The 14,389-nt window shown below is 37.8% G+C and overlaps 1 protein-coding gene across 1 annotated transcript in view; it reads left to right on the forward strand.

Annotated features, from left to right (window-relative positions):
* The window catches only part of GRID2 (glutamate ionotropic receptor delta type subunit 2), a 777,731-nt gene that overhangs the window by 549,739 nt on the left and 213,603 nt on the right, over nt 1-14,389 (forward strand). The window contains exons 9-11 of the mRNA XM_084517560.1: nt 350-403; nt 9,467-9,640; nt 14,128-14,289. Coding sequence (XP_084373686.1) covers nt 350-403; nt 9,467-9,640; nt 14,128-14,289 — 390 coding nt within the window. The remainder of the gene's footprint in view (nt 1-349; nt 404-9,466; nt 9,641-14,127; nt 14,290-14,389) is intronic.

Here is a 14,389-nt window from a genome sequence, read left to right on the forward strand (position 1 = left end):
CATGAGTTGTCTGGTATTCAGTTTCTGCCTTCCTCTCTGTTGCTTCATCTCACCACACAATATTAAGGCAAAAACGATTTCATTTTCTCCTCCGTCGACTGAAACATATTCTCTTCTGTGATGCCAGCAGTGAAATGTATTTTCCAACTTTAATTAGCAAGTCAAACAATAACACAAATGCTTCTGCAGAATTTTACTAAAGGTTTTCTATCCTCAGTTGAATAACAAAGGTCTTAAAGAGCATGTGCTTCATTTTTTGTCATTTGCAGAGAGCATCCATTGCATTTTTATTTTTTTTTCTGGTTTTCATAAGAAAGATGACTGATAGCTGATTTGTTCTCTATTTCAGGTCGTGGAGACTAATTTGGTTGCTTTTGACTGTCACTGGATCATTATAAATGAGGTAACTGTCAAGTGAACACTGCTGTGAACCATGAACCCTGTTTCCAGGCTTACTGACAAATATTTATGCCAATCTTGCCTTTGCCAACAGGAAGCAACAACAAAGTTTAGGCATGCTGAGAGGGTGGACATTTAATAGAAATAGAACGACGAGGGCTTGGATTTTGCTGTTTTGTCTTGACTATTTTAAAGAGAAGTCCTTGAATGCATAAAGGAAAAATAATCTAAAAAAAAAAAAAAAAAGGCAAAAAAAACCTTTCTTACTAGATATCTTGAGCTTTCACTTTTGTCTTGACTTGAGCTGACTGTTTTAAAGGATCTCCTTAAGATCATTTTTCATGCAGAACAGATCTTTTCTACTGGAGTGTTTGTTTCATTCATATTTTGATTACTTATTAAAATATAAAAATAAAAACACCATCTTTCCCTTTCCTATAAGACTTCCCCTAAAATTCAATCATGGTTGGTACCCAAAACCTCAGTGGGAGGCTTTTTGATAGACTTCTCAATCAGGTCATATGTCAATGTTCCTGAAGGAAAAGAAAAGAAGTTAAACCAAGATCCTATTTTTAAACTGTGAAATAGGTTCTTCCATGAACACTTGTCAGCTAAACTATGACAAGTCAATGTGTAGTAGCTTTGCATATAAAACATTGAACAATGCGGTTGTTCGTAGATTTGAAGGCATTCAGAAGGTTGTTTTTTTATTTTTTATTTTATTTTCTGAAAAGCAATTTAGGTCCAGAATGGCTGAGTTTCCAGAGGAAGTAACTCACCCCTGATGTGTAGATCATGCATCTCCTTTATGTTCTCAGAATAAAAGCTTGCTCAGAGAAATTGCATGTGAATTCCAGATCTGCTCTCTGGATTTACTGTGCACTTCTGTTTTCCTATCTAGTTAACAGATTTTCATTAGTACAGTGTGCTTAATAGCAAGGTAACTTAATATGAAGCTTTTTTTTTCAAGGTTATAGTAAGGGATAGTGTGTTACTATAGTAAGGCCAGTGGATTTCAAGCCAATTTTCTGTGGAGAAAATTATGCTTCATTAAGTTCTGTGTTCAGGAAAAAATATTTCTTTGTACCCTGTATTGCTCCTGACCAGTAATTTTGTTTGTTCTTCGGCACTGAATAGAGTGGACCTTAGTGGTTGAGAACCCCACTCTAAACTACAGAAGGTCATGTGAACTGCACACAGATTTTCTTTTTCCTGTCAGATTAAACTACAATTCACTTGCAGTGAGAGGTCTCTTCAATTGGAGAGTTGATCTGTACTCTTCTGAGTTACTAGTTTTAAAAAAGACATGAGCCAAACCTAGATCTGTAGAAGTCAACCATTAAACTCAGTATCAAAAAAATTCCTAGACAGGTTCCTAGACAGAACCCAGAATAAGGTATTTGCTTTTTACATGCATCAGCTCTTCCACTCTCAAAACCAAAAATAAAACCAAGGATCCATTTCCAGCATGCGTGCTTTCTATATGTTTTGTATTCAGAAATTAGTGTCTCTATAGAAGAAATTTTGCTTTCTGAGAGTTATTTGCACATTGCAGCAGACAAAACACCAGAGCAATCAAAGTGGTTACCACTCTAAACCATCTTCTCTGCTCCAAAAGTCGTCCTATCAGCTGTGACTCCCACAGCTAGAAGAGCTAAGTAATGTATGCAAAGACACAAGCATCATCCCTTCTTTGTTTCATAGTTTTGTAGGTAAAATGGGTGGGAGCTGAGATTAAGCTCATTCTCACAAGCTATGCTGCAAATGATAGTCATTAAAATCTTGTCTGTATCCCATTCAAAGCTGTCAGCTTTGACGAACGTGAACATGTTTAACGCCATGCAAAATAAACTCTTCAGCTATCTCAGATTCATCTGCTTCTGGACCTAAATCCATGTCCCCACTTAAGTAATTTACTATCAAGCTCCGTTTGTTAACTCTGTGATATAGACTTGATAATCCTTGTGCATCCCTTCCAACTCAGGATATTCTGTGATATCAAAATGCTAACAATCTCAATATTTTGTGCATGCAAAGATCAGATTAGCCATAAGATTAGCTGATGATATGGAAGAAATCATGTTTTGATATGGAAGAAATCATGTTTTCCTTTGGGTAAAGGAAAACTGTGTTCAAATCACTACATTCAAATTACACAGAAATGTAAATATTTCCAGAATGATAAGTCTTGCATAATATTATTTATTTATTGTAATAATATTGTAATAATAACCAGTTCAGTACCAAAATCACAATCCCCACGCTTCAACAGTGCAAGATTTGGAAATGGAATAATTTGCAGGACCCCTAGTGTGTAGTGTATAAAATATACTTCACACTCAAAGCCAGTCCTTTTGATATGGTTGTCCATTAACTGTTGATGACCACAGCACTCCATATGACCATGAAGTGATCTGAGAGCTCTGCCAATTTTTCTGCAATTGTCTACACAAATCTTCTGTAGTGAATGTGGACATCCATGATTGTATGCATGTATTAGCAAGATCACTGACAACAAAGTAACTATAACAGTGCTTCTCTTGCCACCTAATTTGAAAATTTAAGATTCTCTAAGAGAGTGAAAATGCATTGTTTTGCAAAGTCTACACCTGACAACTTCCTTGCCATGAGATAAATTATCTGTCTTTCCTGCTCCATCACTATGCCAAGGGGATACAGCATACTGAGTATGATTGCATGGAAGGAAATACCGCCTTCAGTTTTGAGATTGTGAATCTACTTAGGTTTTTGAGGTAACATCTGTTATTTTAATTGCTTGCTTTAAATGCTGTAATGCATAGAAATAGTTCCTTAATTTTTATTGTACCATTAGATGCTATTTTAGGTAATACAGAAAATTTGCTTGAAGACTATATCAAAACCAAAATGCATATGTGGGAGGAGGGGGGTTGTTCCTATAAAATGAAAGGATTCATAATTTGCTAAAGCATAATACATCTTATTAGTCCTTTGCAAATAATACAAATCTTTTCTGCCTGATCAGTGCATTCAGTTGAGGAAGCACTCTCCAAATAAATGTTCCTATTTCTTCAGGGCCTTAAAGCAGATGGTACAATTCTGTATTTAAAATTTGCAGGAGTCATAGATTTGAATGTAATCATAATCAGATATGCCTTAACAAAATGTGAGAATGGATTTCTTTCTCTCTCTCTGCCTATCTTTCTCTCTGCTTTCTTCTTTTTCTGTGCACAGTAGGAAGTGTAACCTTAAAAAGCTCAGGGTAGTAAAATTACATTTCTTTATTACTCTTAAATCACAAACACACAGTAAGCCTAGATTTTATTTAGTGGAACTGAAGAAGGGACATTTCTATGATTGTCATCACTTTTCCTTCCTCTGCTCTTTTTTTTTTTTTTTAATGAAAGAAATGTCCCTTTTTAAATTTTAAATCCATTCCTGTCTCAAGCATTTTGCTTTGTTAAAGCATTCAGGGACATCATAATATGCCCAAGGCTGCCACCAGTACTCTATTACTATTGTTTACTCAAGGTGACTCTAAAACACTTTACACTGCCTACAGTAGCCATACAGGAGGTAAAAAAATATTAATGCTGCTACAAAAAATTGGTCAGGCTTCATCTGCAATAATATGCATGACTATGACCAACTGTACTAAAATAAAACTAGAACAAGTGCACAGAAAAGTTGATTTGTGTGAGAAGAGACTGGAAAGGTTGGCTTGGTTACCCTATAAAAACAAAGACTGGAAGGGGATATGCTCTCTGTTTACATATCGAATGTGAATAAATGTATCCTTGTCAAGGAATACAGAGGACAAGGTTGCCACAAAAATAAATGAGTTCAAAATTAACCATGAATAAAGTGAGGACGAAAGTTAGTAGTAGGTTTGTAATTACCAGAAGTGTCAGCGTCTGGAAGAACCCCTTTGAGGAGAAGCATGTGTAAAAAACTAAAACTATTTTAAAGAACAGTTGATTGGAAAAGATCTAGTGACAGGTTTGTCTGTTATAGCACAGGAGAGTAATGGAAAACCTATGAGGCTGCATTCAAAACCTGCCTTCAGATGACCATGTGTTTTTCATAGGAGGGGGCTGGTCATCTACTGATGCATTCAACTAGTTCTGTTGTGTTTTGGCCCATTGAACTCCAGCACTGAACTTCAGCAGAATCAGGTCCAAAAATCATAACTCAGTTCCAGAAGCTCATGTAATTCTACTTTTGAATGAGGAAAATTGATTAATATTAGTGTTAGAGCCTTGCTTCAGCCCTTGGGTTTTTCAACAGTGACAGCAAGTCAAGTGTGAAATACCACCTTGTTTGGTGTATCCTCCTTCTCATGCTGATGACAGAGCTGCTGGGTCTTTTTTTCAGACAGGTTAGAGCTGATGGACATTGGAACATTCTACACATGGGAATGGCTTTCCCTACTTGATCTAAATGCTCTTACGTTATTTTCTATGTCAAAGTTAAAAATAGATATGATTCTTTTTCTGCCCCTTTTTCTCCATCTTATCTCCCTGCTCTTTCTTCATCCTCCCCAGAATCTAAGAAAATCAGTGGAGATGTAATGGGGCAAATGCTCATGCAGGTCAAGATGTTTCTTAACTTGTCTTGGAGTTACATCTACTTGCACCTTTCCCTCAACTGCTCCTCTATTGAAAGTGTTGAGGAATACAGGAAGGGCATGCTCACCACTGCTCCTGCCAGGCAAGAACATTGACAGCTCAGAGACCTAAAGGAGGGGGTATGGGGGGTGGGTGGATGTGGAGTGGACCCCATCCTTCTGTGGCCCCTGCTTGTCCTCTCTGCAGCCAGATTTCAGAGGAGGAAGAAATATTCCCCTCTCTGCGTATGATTAAGCATGTGCTGAAAACTTGGCACTAGAAGTTACTAGAAGTAACATGGAAAATAAGGTATGTTCAGTACATGATGAGCTCTGGAAGCATCTTGGATTAAAGTTAAGATGCATCCATAAGGAAAGATTCTTGTTTGGGGCCTATTACAGGAGCAGATAAATAATGTGAATAAATTCTTTCCCTCCATGTCTCTCAGTAACTGTGCAGTTGCTCTATGGTGAATAGTAATTCTGTACCTAAATTGCTTATCTTAAAGAAACCAAGCTGAATGGCAATATACACTGGATGCCCAGTCTTATTTCCCACTGGAGTCTGTGCCTGATATGTTGAGATGATCCTCTTCAGTCCCCCTTTTTCCATTTCATCTGCAAAGACCTATTCATTTAAAATTGCAGTCCTTTCTTTATTTGCTTGCCTACTAGGGTGAAATGGACATCTATTTTTATCCATGTTCAGTCTGAAGAAGGACCACCTCCCCCTTATTCCAAGTTCAGACCAACAAAAGAAAGGTTTGGAACTATATCTTGTACTTTGGATCTTTCCAGAAAAAAACATAAAACCTAACCTAAAATTATACAGGTGCCAACTCAGTTCAACTTGGCCAACTTTGTGATTTTTTTGACATTTGGTACTTGTATAACAGATCATCTGCCATCCTCATATCATTATACTCTATCCTCCTTTGAAGTGCAAATGAAAATTGTTTCCTCTCATACAATAGTTGCTTTATATAGTTTTCTTAAGTCAGATCCAAAAATCAAGAATGAGAGATGATATTGGAGAGTCATTATATAAAAGGCTCATCACTCTGCCAGTGCCAAGTATTAAGAAATGACAAAGAAATACATAGCAAATGACTGAAGTTGAGTTTGGGTTTGCATGGTATTGCTTTCCAGTTAACCTAAAATTTGAATTTGTGATATAATCAGTGGAACTCACAGCACTTAAAATGACAGTTATTATTCTATTGATGTTTATATCTTAGCACCACAAGAAAATCTCTGTGGTGTTTGTATTCTGTTATTAGCTCCTGGGTGGTCTATAAAAATATGAGGTAGCAAATTAATAATTAAAATACATAAAAAATGCTGATTACAGAAGAAAGAAATACACTTTTGAGAGAGAAAAGATAAATGTTTGAGCAGCTGAAAGTTAAAATCTCTTTTAAAGTATTGTCTAACAAGGTAGGATCAGCATGCAGGTATAATTTTTTACATTACTAAAACCATTCTAATAGTCTTGCTATTACAGATTGGTCACAGTATGTAATGAAACCAGACACACTTCTTGTAAACACTCCAAGAAAGGATATAGTTTAAAATGAAGATAAGATTCTTGAACTCTCCTTTTGGATTTTATTAAAAATATTTTTAAAATAACACAAGCTTTGCTAAAACAGCATATTTTTTTAACATTACAGCTAGTGAAATGATAAAAACTAAATGAAAAGACAGAATCTTAAGCTGAGAGAAACCATTATCTATGGTACATTAAGGATTAATCGACCGGAAATGCAAGATATTACAGTGGACACAGCTGATGCCATGTGTTATTTTTGTTTGTGGAAAAATCTATATTTCATAAGGAACATTAATAACAGATGCATTCAAAACTACGGCAATCTGTGAAAAGAAATAAAATAGTTTTACTCTAGTTGAGAGAGCTGAAGTTAAAATTTACATCTCATGTGTTATTCTTCAGAGATTTAAAGAAAATAAATGCCGATATGTCCAAACCAGATGTTCCAAAAGATGACATTCAAGGAACTTTAACTGAAGATCCAGGAAAATAAAATAAATAAATAAATAAATAAATAACAACAACAACAAAAAAGATAGTTGTCTCAGTGTTTGAAGAGCTTTGTTTTCAAAAGCCTTGGCCACCATTTCACAATAGAGTCTGTCATTTGCATTCAAATCTATTCCCTGGTTTCTCCAAAGAAATGGGCTTAGAGATCATGACACTAGAGGTAAGAATGACAATGGTGTTTAGTTACAGGCATAACAGTGCAAAAGTGCAAAATCCTTTCAAGAGAAGATAGAAATACACAAATGAGAATCAAGTATTCAATAGATTGTAGCTATATGCAAGGGTATTTTAAATGCAGGCTGTTAAAGGGAGCTCCTCAAGCACTTTCCTTACAGGGCTGTGGGTAGGGGTGTCCCCCAGGGCTCAGTGCTGGGTCCAGTGCTACTTGACTTACTCATCGGTGACCTGGATGAAGGGGCGGAGTGCACCCTCAGCAAGATTGCAGACAATACAAAGCTTAGCAGAGTGACTGACACAACAGAGACCTGCGCGGCCATTCAGAGGGACCTGGACAGTCTCGAAAGTTGGGCAGAGAGGAATCTCACGAGGTTCAACAAGGGCAAGTGCAGGGTCCTGCACTTAGGGAGGAATAACCCCAGGCACCAGTATAGGTTGGGGGTAGACCTGCTGTTGAGCAGCTCTGAGGAGAGGGACTTGAGGTTGTAGTGGACATTAAGTTAACCATGAACCAGCAGTGTGGCTAAGAAGGCCAATGGGATCCTAGCCTGCATCAGGAGGAATGTGGAGAGCAGGCCGAGAGAGGTGAGCACCCTCTGCTCAGCTCTGATGAGGCCTCACATGCAGGGCCAGGCTCCCCAGTATAGGAGGGATGCAGAACTTCTAGAGAGGATCCAGCGTAGAGCCACAAAGATGATTAAGGGATTGAAGCATCTGTCCTGTGAGGAAAGACTAAGTGAGCGGGGCCTGTTTAGCCTAAAAAGAGGAGATTGAGAGGGGATCTTGTCAACCTCTACAAATGCCTGAGGGGACGATATAACGAGGATGAGGCCAAACTCTTCTCAGTGGTTGCCAGTCTGAGGACAAGGGGTAATGGTTATAAACTGAACAACAGGCAGTTTCATCACCATATGAGGAAGAACTTATTTAGGGTTTGGGTGACAGAGCGCTGGAACAGGCTGCTTAGAGAGGTTGTGGATTCTACCTCTCAGGAGAAACCCACCTGGATGCAATCCTATGTAACACGTTCTAGGTGCCTGCTTGAGCATGGAGGTTGGACTGGTCGATCTCTGGAGGTCCCTTCCAACCTCAACCATTCTGCGATTCTGTAAATTATCCCAAAGTTAAATGTCTGGGAAGTTTTGGGGCATCAGCCTCTGTTATTAAGACGGATTATGGACGAACAATTAAGTATGATGGCAAATAAATTCTATGTAAAAAAAGATGAACAGTTTTATACATTATTTCTCCTTCTTTGCAGAAAAATAGACAGAGATTGCCTTGAAAACAGCGGGTGAAATTATTTGAGTCCTTAGAAACAGCCTGTGTATAGCAAATACCAATTTTTTATGTGCAGGTTGAAGTTCGTTGTGGTTGCCCCCAAGCCCGTGCTCCTCTCTATCCCTACATTCCCTGAGAGTCACATCTTTCAATGGTGTGAAGTATTGTGCTGCAAAACTGCAGTAGTTCTTACTATGTAAAGAACTGTTTTCTGATTTCATTAAGTTAAAGTTCCTGCCTTAAAGTTAACCTTTTAAGCTTGTTTCACATATTAGTGTATATATTTAGTAATTTTTTCCTTTGAAGTGTTTTTCCATGGAGCTGAGAGTTCATCTGTAAGCCTTAATAGGTACCCTATGGAGTAAAAGGTTGGTTTTAAATTAGGTTTTGCTATAAACAAGCACATACACACCTGGAATGCTCTAATGCATTTTCTTTGCTCTTATGGTAAATGATGTTCACTAAGTTGCACATTCTTGATGTTCTGTTTCTAGGAAATGAATACTTAAGACCTGAATAATTATCTGTACCTTCACAGCTTCTAAGTAATGTTACACTTTAGAAATACATCATGCTATGACTTCCTACCGATTTACACATTATTTGCCAAGAATGCTGTGCAACACTTTTAAGTAAAGGATCAGAGGTAAAAGGACGGGGAAAAAAAACAACAACAAATGAAACAACTAAGCCGAGTTACACCTACAAAGATTCAGGCAGGTTAGGTATGGTGTATTTTAGACGTTTGCAATTCTTACAGGAGTGGTAGGACAGTTGTAGTAGGTATGTGTATGTTCTTCTTGAGACTGTGGCAGAGCTCAGCAATAGCCATGTAGTAATCACACATCTCTTGGTCCTCTCCGTTTATTTATTCATTTATTTATTTATCATTTATTGGTAAACTGGTAACATTTCTGTGTTTTAACTTTTATGTCTATTGTCTCCCTTGCCTTATCTTTCAGGAAATAAATGATTTGGATGTGCAGGAGCTGGTGAGAAGGTCAATTGGAAGATTAACAATTATTCGACAGACATTTCCAGTCCCCCAAAACATAAGTCAGCGCTGTTTCCGTGGCAACCACAGAATATCTTCATCACTGTGTGATCCAAAGGACCCTTTCTCCCAAAGCATGGAGGTAGTTCATATACTGGTCTAGTCCCAACCCGGGAGCTGTCTTCTTAGAAAAGTTCAAGGTTTTTCCCCCGAGGCTTAGTGTAATTTAATGTTTATTTTTCATGTCCTCTCTGACATGCAGTTTAATGTTTCATGGCATGACAGGGGAAAATACTTGGGCAGGGGATGATCACAATTCTGATGGACGAGAACAAATTGCGCACTCCACAAGTGAGGAAAAAGCAAAAGAAAGCCACGTGATCTCCAAACAGCGGGGTATTTGTTTTGTTACATTGCTTGAATTTTATTTTTTGTCATTTCCCAGTGAAGAATTTGCTTCCTATAGCCAATGTTTTCTAAGTTGCTGCTCTTCTCTGAGCCATATGTGTTGTAGATAGGAAAGCTTTCCTGGGGACCACCCACATCATTTGTTTCAAGTATTCTCATGTAGGCACCTCCGTCTATCTACCCCCCATTCCCCCATCGTTAGGATTCATGATGACAAAGTTATGGCAAATCAGGAATGTGAAATTGCCTTAAAAGGTCAGTTTCACTTTTTTCTTTCTTTCTCTTTTTTTTTCAAGGTCATTTATGAACTGGTGAAAAGATGGCTGTATCTGACTTAGTAGTAAAGAGAGCAGGCATAGTGCCAAAAGGAAGGAGTGAGAGAATGGGAGAGAAATAGCATGGTTTTAAAGAGTGACTTTACTTGCTTAAAATGATAAATCTAAGGAGAAAAGGAGAAGTGTGGCTTGTCTTTCCTTGTTTCAGGTTAACTATAAGAGCTATTGCTTCACTAATTGCTCACAAAACAGCCAGTAAGTGCCTACTAATGACATGAAAAACTTCAGCCATAGTACACTGCACAGTGGTCCTATTAGTGGTCTTAAACAGGGCTGCATAAGTTCAATGGATGCATAGAATATCTGTAGGGGCTATTTAGGAACTGTGCAAAATTTGTAGGTTGTTCTGTTCTGTTGTGGCAGCGTTGTCTTAGGGGAAATTTTTGTTAGTCTATGGATAATACATAAAAATGGAGGGTGTGATTACGTGCAGCCACTAGAGATTGCAAGGAACAGTTTTCATGAACTGAGTTACTAACTAGAGCAATGTGAAGAAAAAAAAAAAAAAGTATCCTGTTAATAGCAGGCTTCACATTTTGTTTGTTTTTCACTTCAGCTTAACTTTTATTTCACTTCAACGGTGAACTGACTTTAGGAAAGAAAAATTCTAGAAATCTTTTTTCTTTTTCTACAAATTGGCAAATTCCATTTAATGTGTTAGTTGCGACCTTATTATACCTTAACCTATGCTTCCTGATCAACCTACAGCTTGGATAGCTGTAATCTTCCCATCCAAAGCTTTTATAACATCTCACTTCAAAGAAATGATGAAATTTTGGTTTAACTGTTTGCACAGCTCAGTTTCTATGTTCTTGCTTTCCCTGAGATGGCTGCTCTTCATTAGTAGCTAGAGAAACAATACCAAATAGTGACAGGAAGAAAAACTCTGGCATCATTTCCCCTGTGTCTTCATATGATGCGCAGACATTCAAGTAGCTTTGGGGTTTGTTTGCTGTTTCTTTGTTCTCCCCAACAATATTATAAATTAACTTCTATTCCAGTGGGGAGTTGGAACAGTTTATAAATTGAAATTTCTAATGATTTTTTTTATGCCATCGAAGTGTGACTAATCAGAAATATTCTCTGGAAATCATGAGGGTGGACTTCTTTATTTTTTTTTCCTAAATTACTCCACCTAAAGGCTGTGTGAATAATTAATTTTTTCAGCACCTTAATTAAAACACTGAAAAAGATAAAAAAAGATCATGGTGAAGGTCTGTCATTATGTGTCTGGAATTGGCCTAGTCAAAATAACAATTGCTATAAATTTGTATCACCATGGAAGCCTCAAAAAGCACAGGAAGTCAAAAAACTGGATTCACAGAATTACTTACTACCATTATCCTTTCGTTTAAAAGCTCTGTGCAGTAGTCAAGGTATGAGTAAAATCAGCATAGTTAATGCAGATTAATCACTCCTACATAGTCTGATTAAAAGAAATATCTTTCTTCTACACTTTGGAACAAAAATTCACATCTGAATTTTGAATTGCATCAAGAGGAAGTTATCCCGTTAGCTTGATAATGCAAGAGTCCTGCCATTAATCTGAGAGACTTGGAATGGATAAAGTATCAGTAATGGATACCAGGCAATTAATCGAATGTCCTAGGAAATATCTGTGGAAAACGACTAGAACTTTCAAGTGACTTTTAAGTTTCAGCCCCACTGTGTGTGTTGGCACAGGTACTAATGGGGCATACCTCTGGCAGTGGAATGGAAGGGTGATTGAGAACCAGAAATTAATTGTGGTTTCTTTATCATTGTGTTATCAGTGATTGATTGCTGTAACTGCTAAGGTGAACTATTAGTAAAGGAATAACAATGCTTAATAATTGCTGAATTCTGTACTCTTGAGCCCTATTAATACTTGATGAAGGCCCAGCTATATTACTCTTGGATTTGTAAGTGCATCCTTCCTGATGAACTGTGACAAGAGTCTTCTATTCCCATGATATTAGGTTATGGAAGCTACCTTGAAAGCAATGTCATTTCACTGGGAAATGATGACTTGGCATTTGTAGTCCTTCATGTATCAATTTAGTCTTATTAGTGGCCTTATTGTCTGTGCTCTCCAGAGTTTTGTGTGGTGGTTGGTTGTTTTTTTCCCCTTTAGTGAAGGCATATGTAAAATAAACATATCTCACAGCATAGTAATAAGTCCTTCTCTCTCCCTCAAACAAATGTCCCGCTGGTGATGACTTTTTGGGGGAAATATGGTTTTAGCTGAAAGGCTTTGACTCCTTTATAGGTTTAGAGAATAAATAGACAAATCACCCAAGTTATTTTAAAAACGCTCAATTAATCTGAACCCAGATCCTCAGTCCGTGCTTCTAATCCTGTCATACACAGTGATGCCTGGCCTGAGCATCTGCAGGAAGCAAATTAATTCCTGTGTGAGTACTGAAATGGAAATAAAACCACTGGAGTCACGGAATGAGCCTGAGTAAGAATTAAGGGCTGTATTCCAGAAACAGGGTGGGAAGGATCACAGTCATTTAAACGAAGAGTAAAATAAGGATCAGAAGTTCTGTGTGTTTGTGATATTAATGTAAAGGCAATAGGGAATCTTGGGAGTTTATTGGGAGGGGAAAAAAGCAGACCATGAGATCTTCTTCAGTAAGATGTGGAAGGCAAAATGCCCCAGGAAATTCTGGCCAGCTAAGGAGACAGATCACCTCTTTCCTGGATGCTGTGCAGGGAAGGAGTCTGTCACAAAACCTTTCTGTGAGAACTGTACAGAGCAGATTGCAGATGACACAGGCAAAGCCAGCATAAAGATGGAATTTACATAAGAAAATAAATAAATAATAATAATTTTAAAAGGCTATATGGAAGGTATTAGACAGGAAGAAAGGCTTTTTTTTTTTTCTTCCCCTATTTTAAGGTGATTTTCCAATTAACATCTTAGATCTTCAGCATTTTTGTGCTTCTTTGGCATATACCTCCTCCCATTAGCTGTGCGACTTTCCCAGTCTTTGGATATTTTCACAAGGTAGAATAAAGGTATTCTCCACAAAATTGGCATAATTTCCTACTGTAAGCTTCCTTCTTTTAAGGTTTTGAGCTGATCAGCTGTATGTTAGTACAACTGACTTTTTACTGCGTGCACTGAAAAGTACATATATAGAAATGGTACCTGGCTAAGTGGAATTGGCACACGAGTAATTTCTTTTCTTGAGCTCCAGTGCCTTCTCACTGATGCCAAACTGGAACTTTTGGACACTGCATGTGTGTAGACATGCTCACAGTGAAATGTGAACACATATAAACCATAAGACCTTGGCCCTGCGAGGAATTAACAGCCATTGCCAAATACTCTGACAGAAAACACTGTAAATTTCAGAACTAACATGCAACTGCACACAGAGGAAGATTTTGCTGGGTCCGATTTTATACTAGAAATTGCCTCCATCAGAATTGCCTGCAAAACTCAGGAAAAATAAACATGCTGAAATTATTTTAAAATTTTCAGAGTTACTGTTTTTCAAAAGAACAAACAGCCTTGAACAGAATTTGATGGTGTCCAAATGTCTGGCAAATGACAAATTGAAAATTCCAAGTAACTGGTTAAAAATAAAAAGAAGTCTGCTTACGGTCACGAGCAGGGCTTTAAATCCTCCAAGTGGAGCTGTGCCAGCTATTGGACTGCCTGTACTTTACGTGTGTGTAGTTTGTCACTGCAAATCAATTGTAGCATTACAGACCCTAGCTGCTATTTCTACCAGAGCCAAGGAGAGGACTTTTTGACTCTTACGGTTTCTTCTTAAAACCAAATAAGTCATTTAATTACCAAAGGATTATGAGAGAGGCAAAACAAATGATAAATTCTAGCTGCTGGCAGGAGACCACAAATAATATGCTAATACTCTATTTTCAATGTCTGCAGATTTCCAACCTGTATATATATGACACTGTCCTTCTGCTGGCGAATGCCTTTCATAAGAAGCTGGAGGACAGGAAGTGGCACAGCATGGCCAGCCTGACCTGCATCAGGAAGAACTCTAAGCCCTGGCAAGGAGGACGATCCATGTTGGAAACTATCAAAAAGGTACCTTTTTTCCAGTATTTCATCATCTTCGATTTCTAAAATACTTGCAGTAGTATTTCCATCTGAGATGTGTACTGTCCTTGCCAGTACCAGTAGTTGT

This window comes from Aythya ferina (assembly GCF_964211825.1).
Source record: "Aythya ferina genome assembly, chromosome: 4".
Lineage (NCBI taxonomy): Eukaryota > Metazoa > Chordata > Aves > Anseriformes > Anatidae > Aythya > Aythya ferina.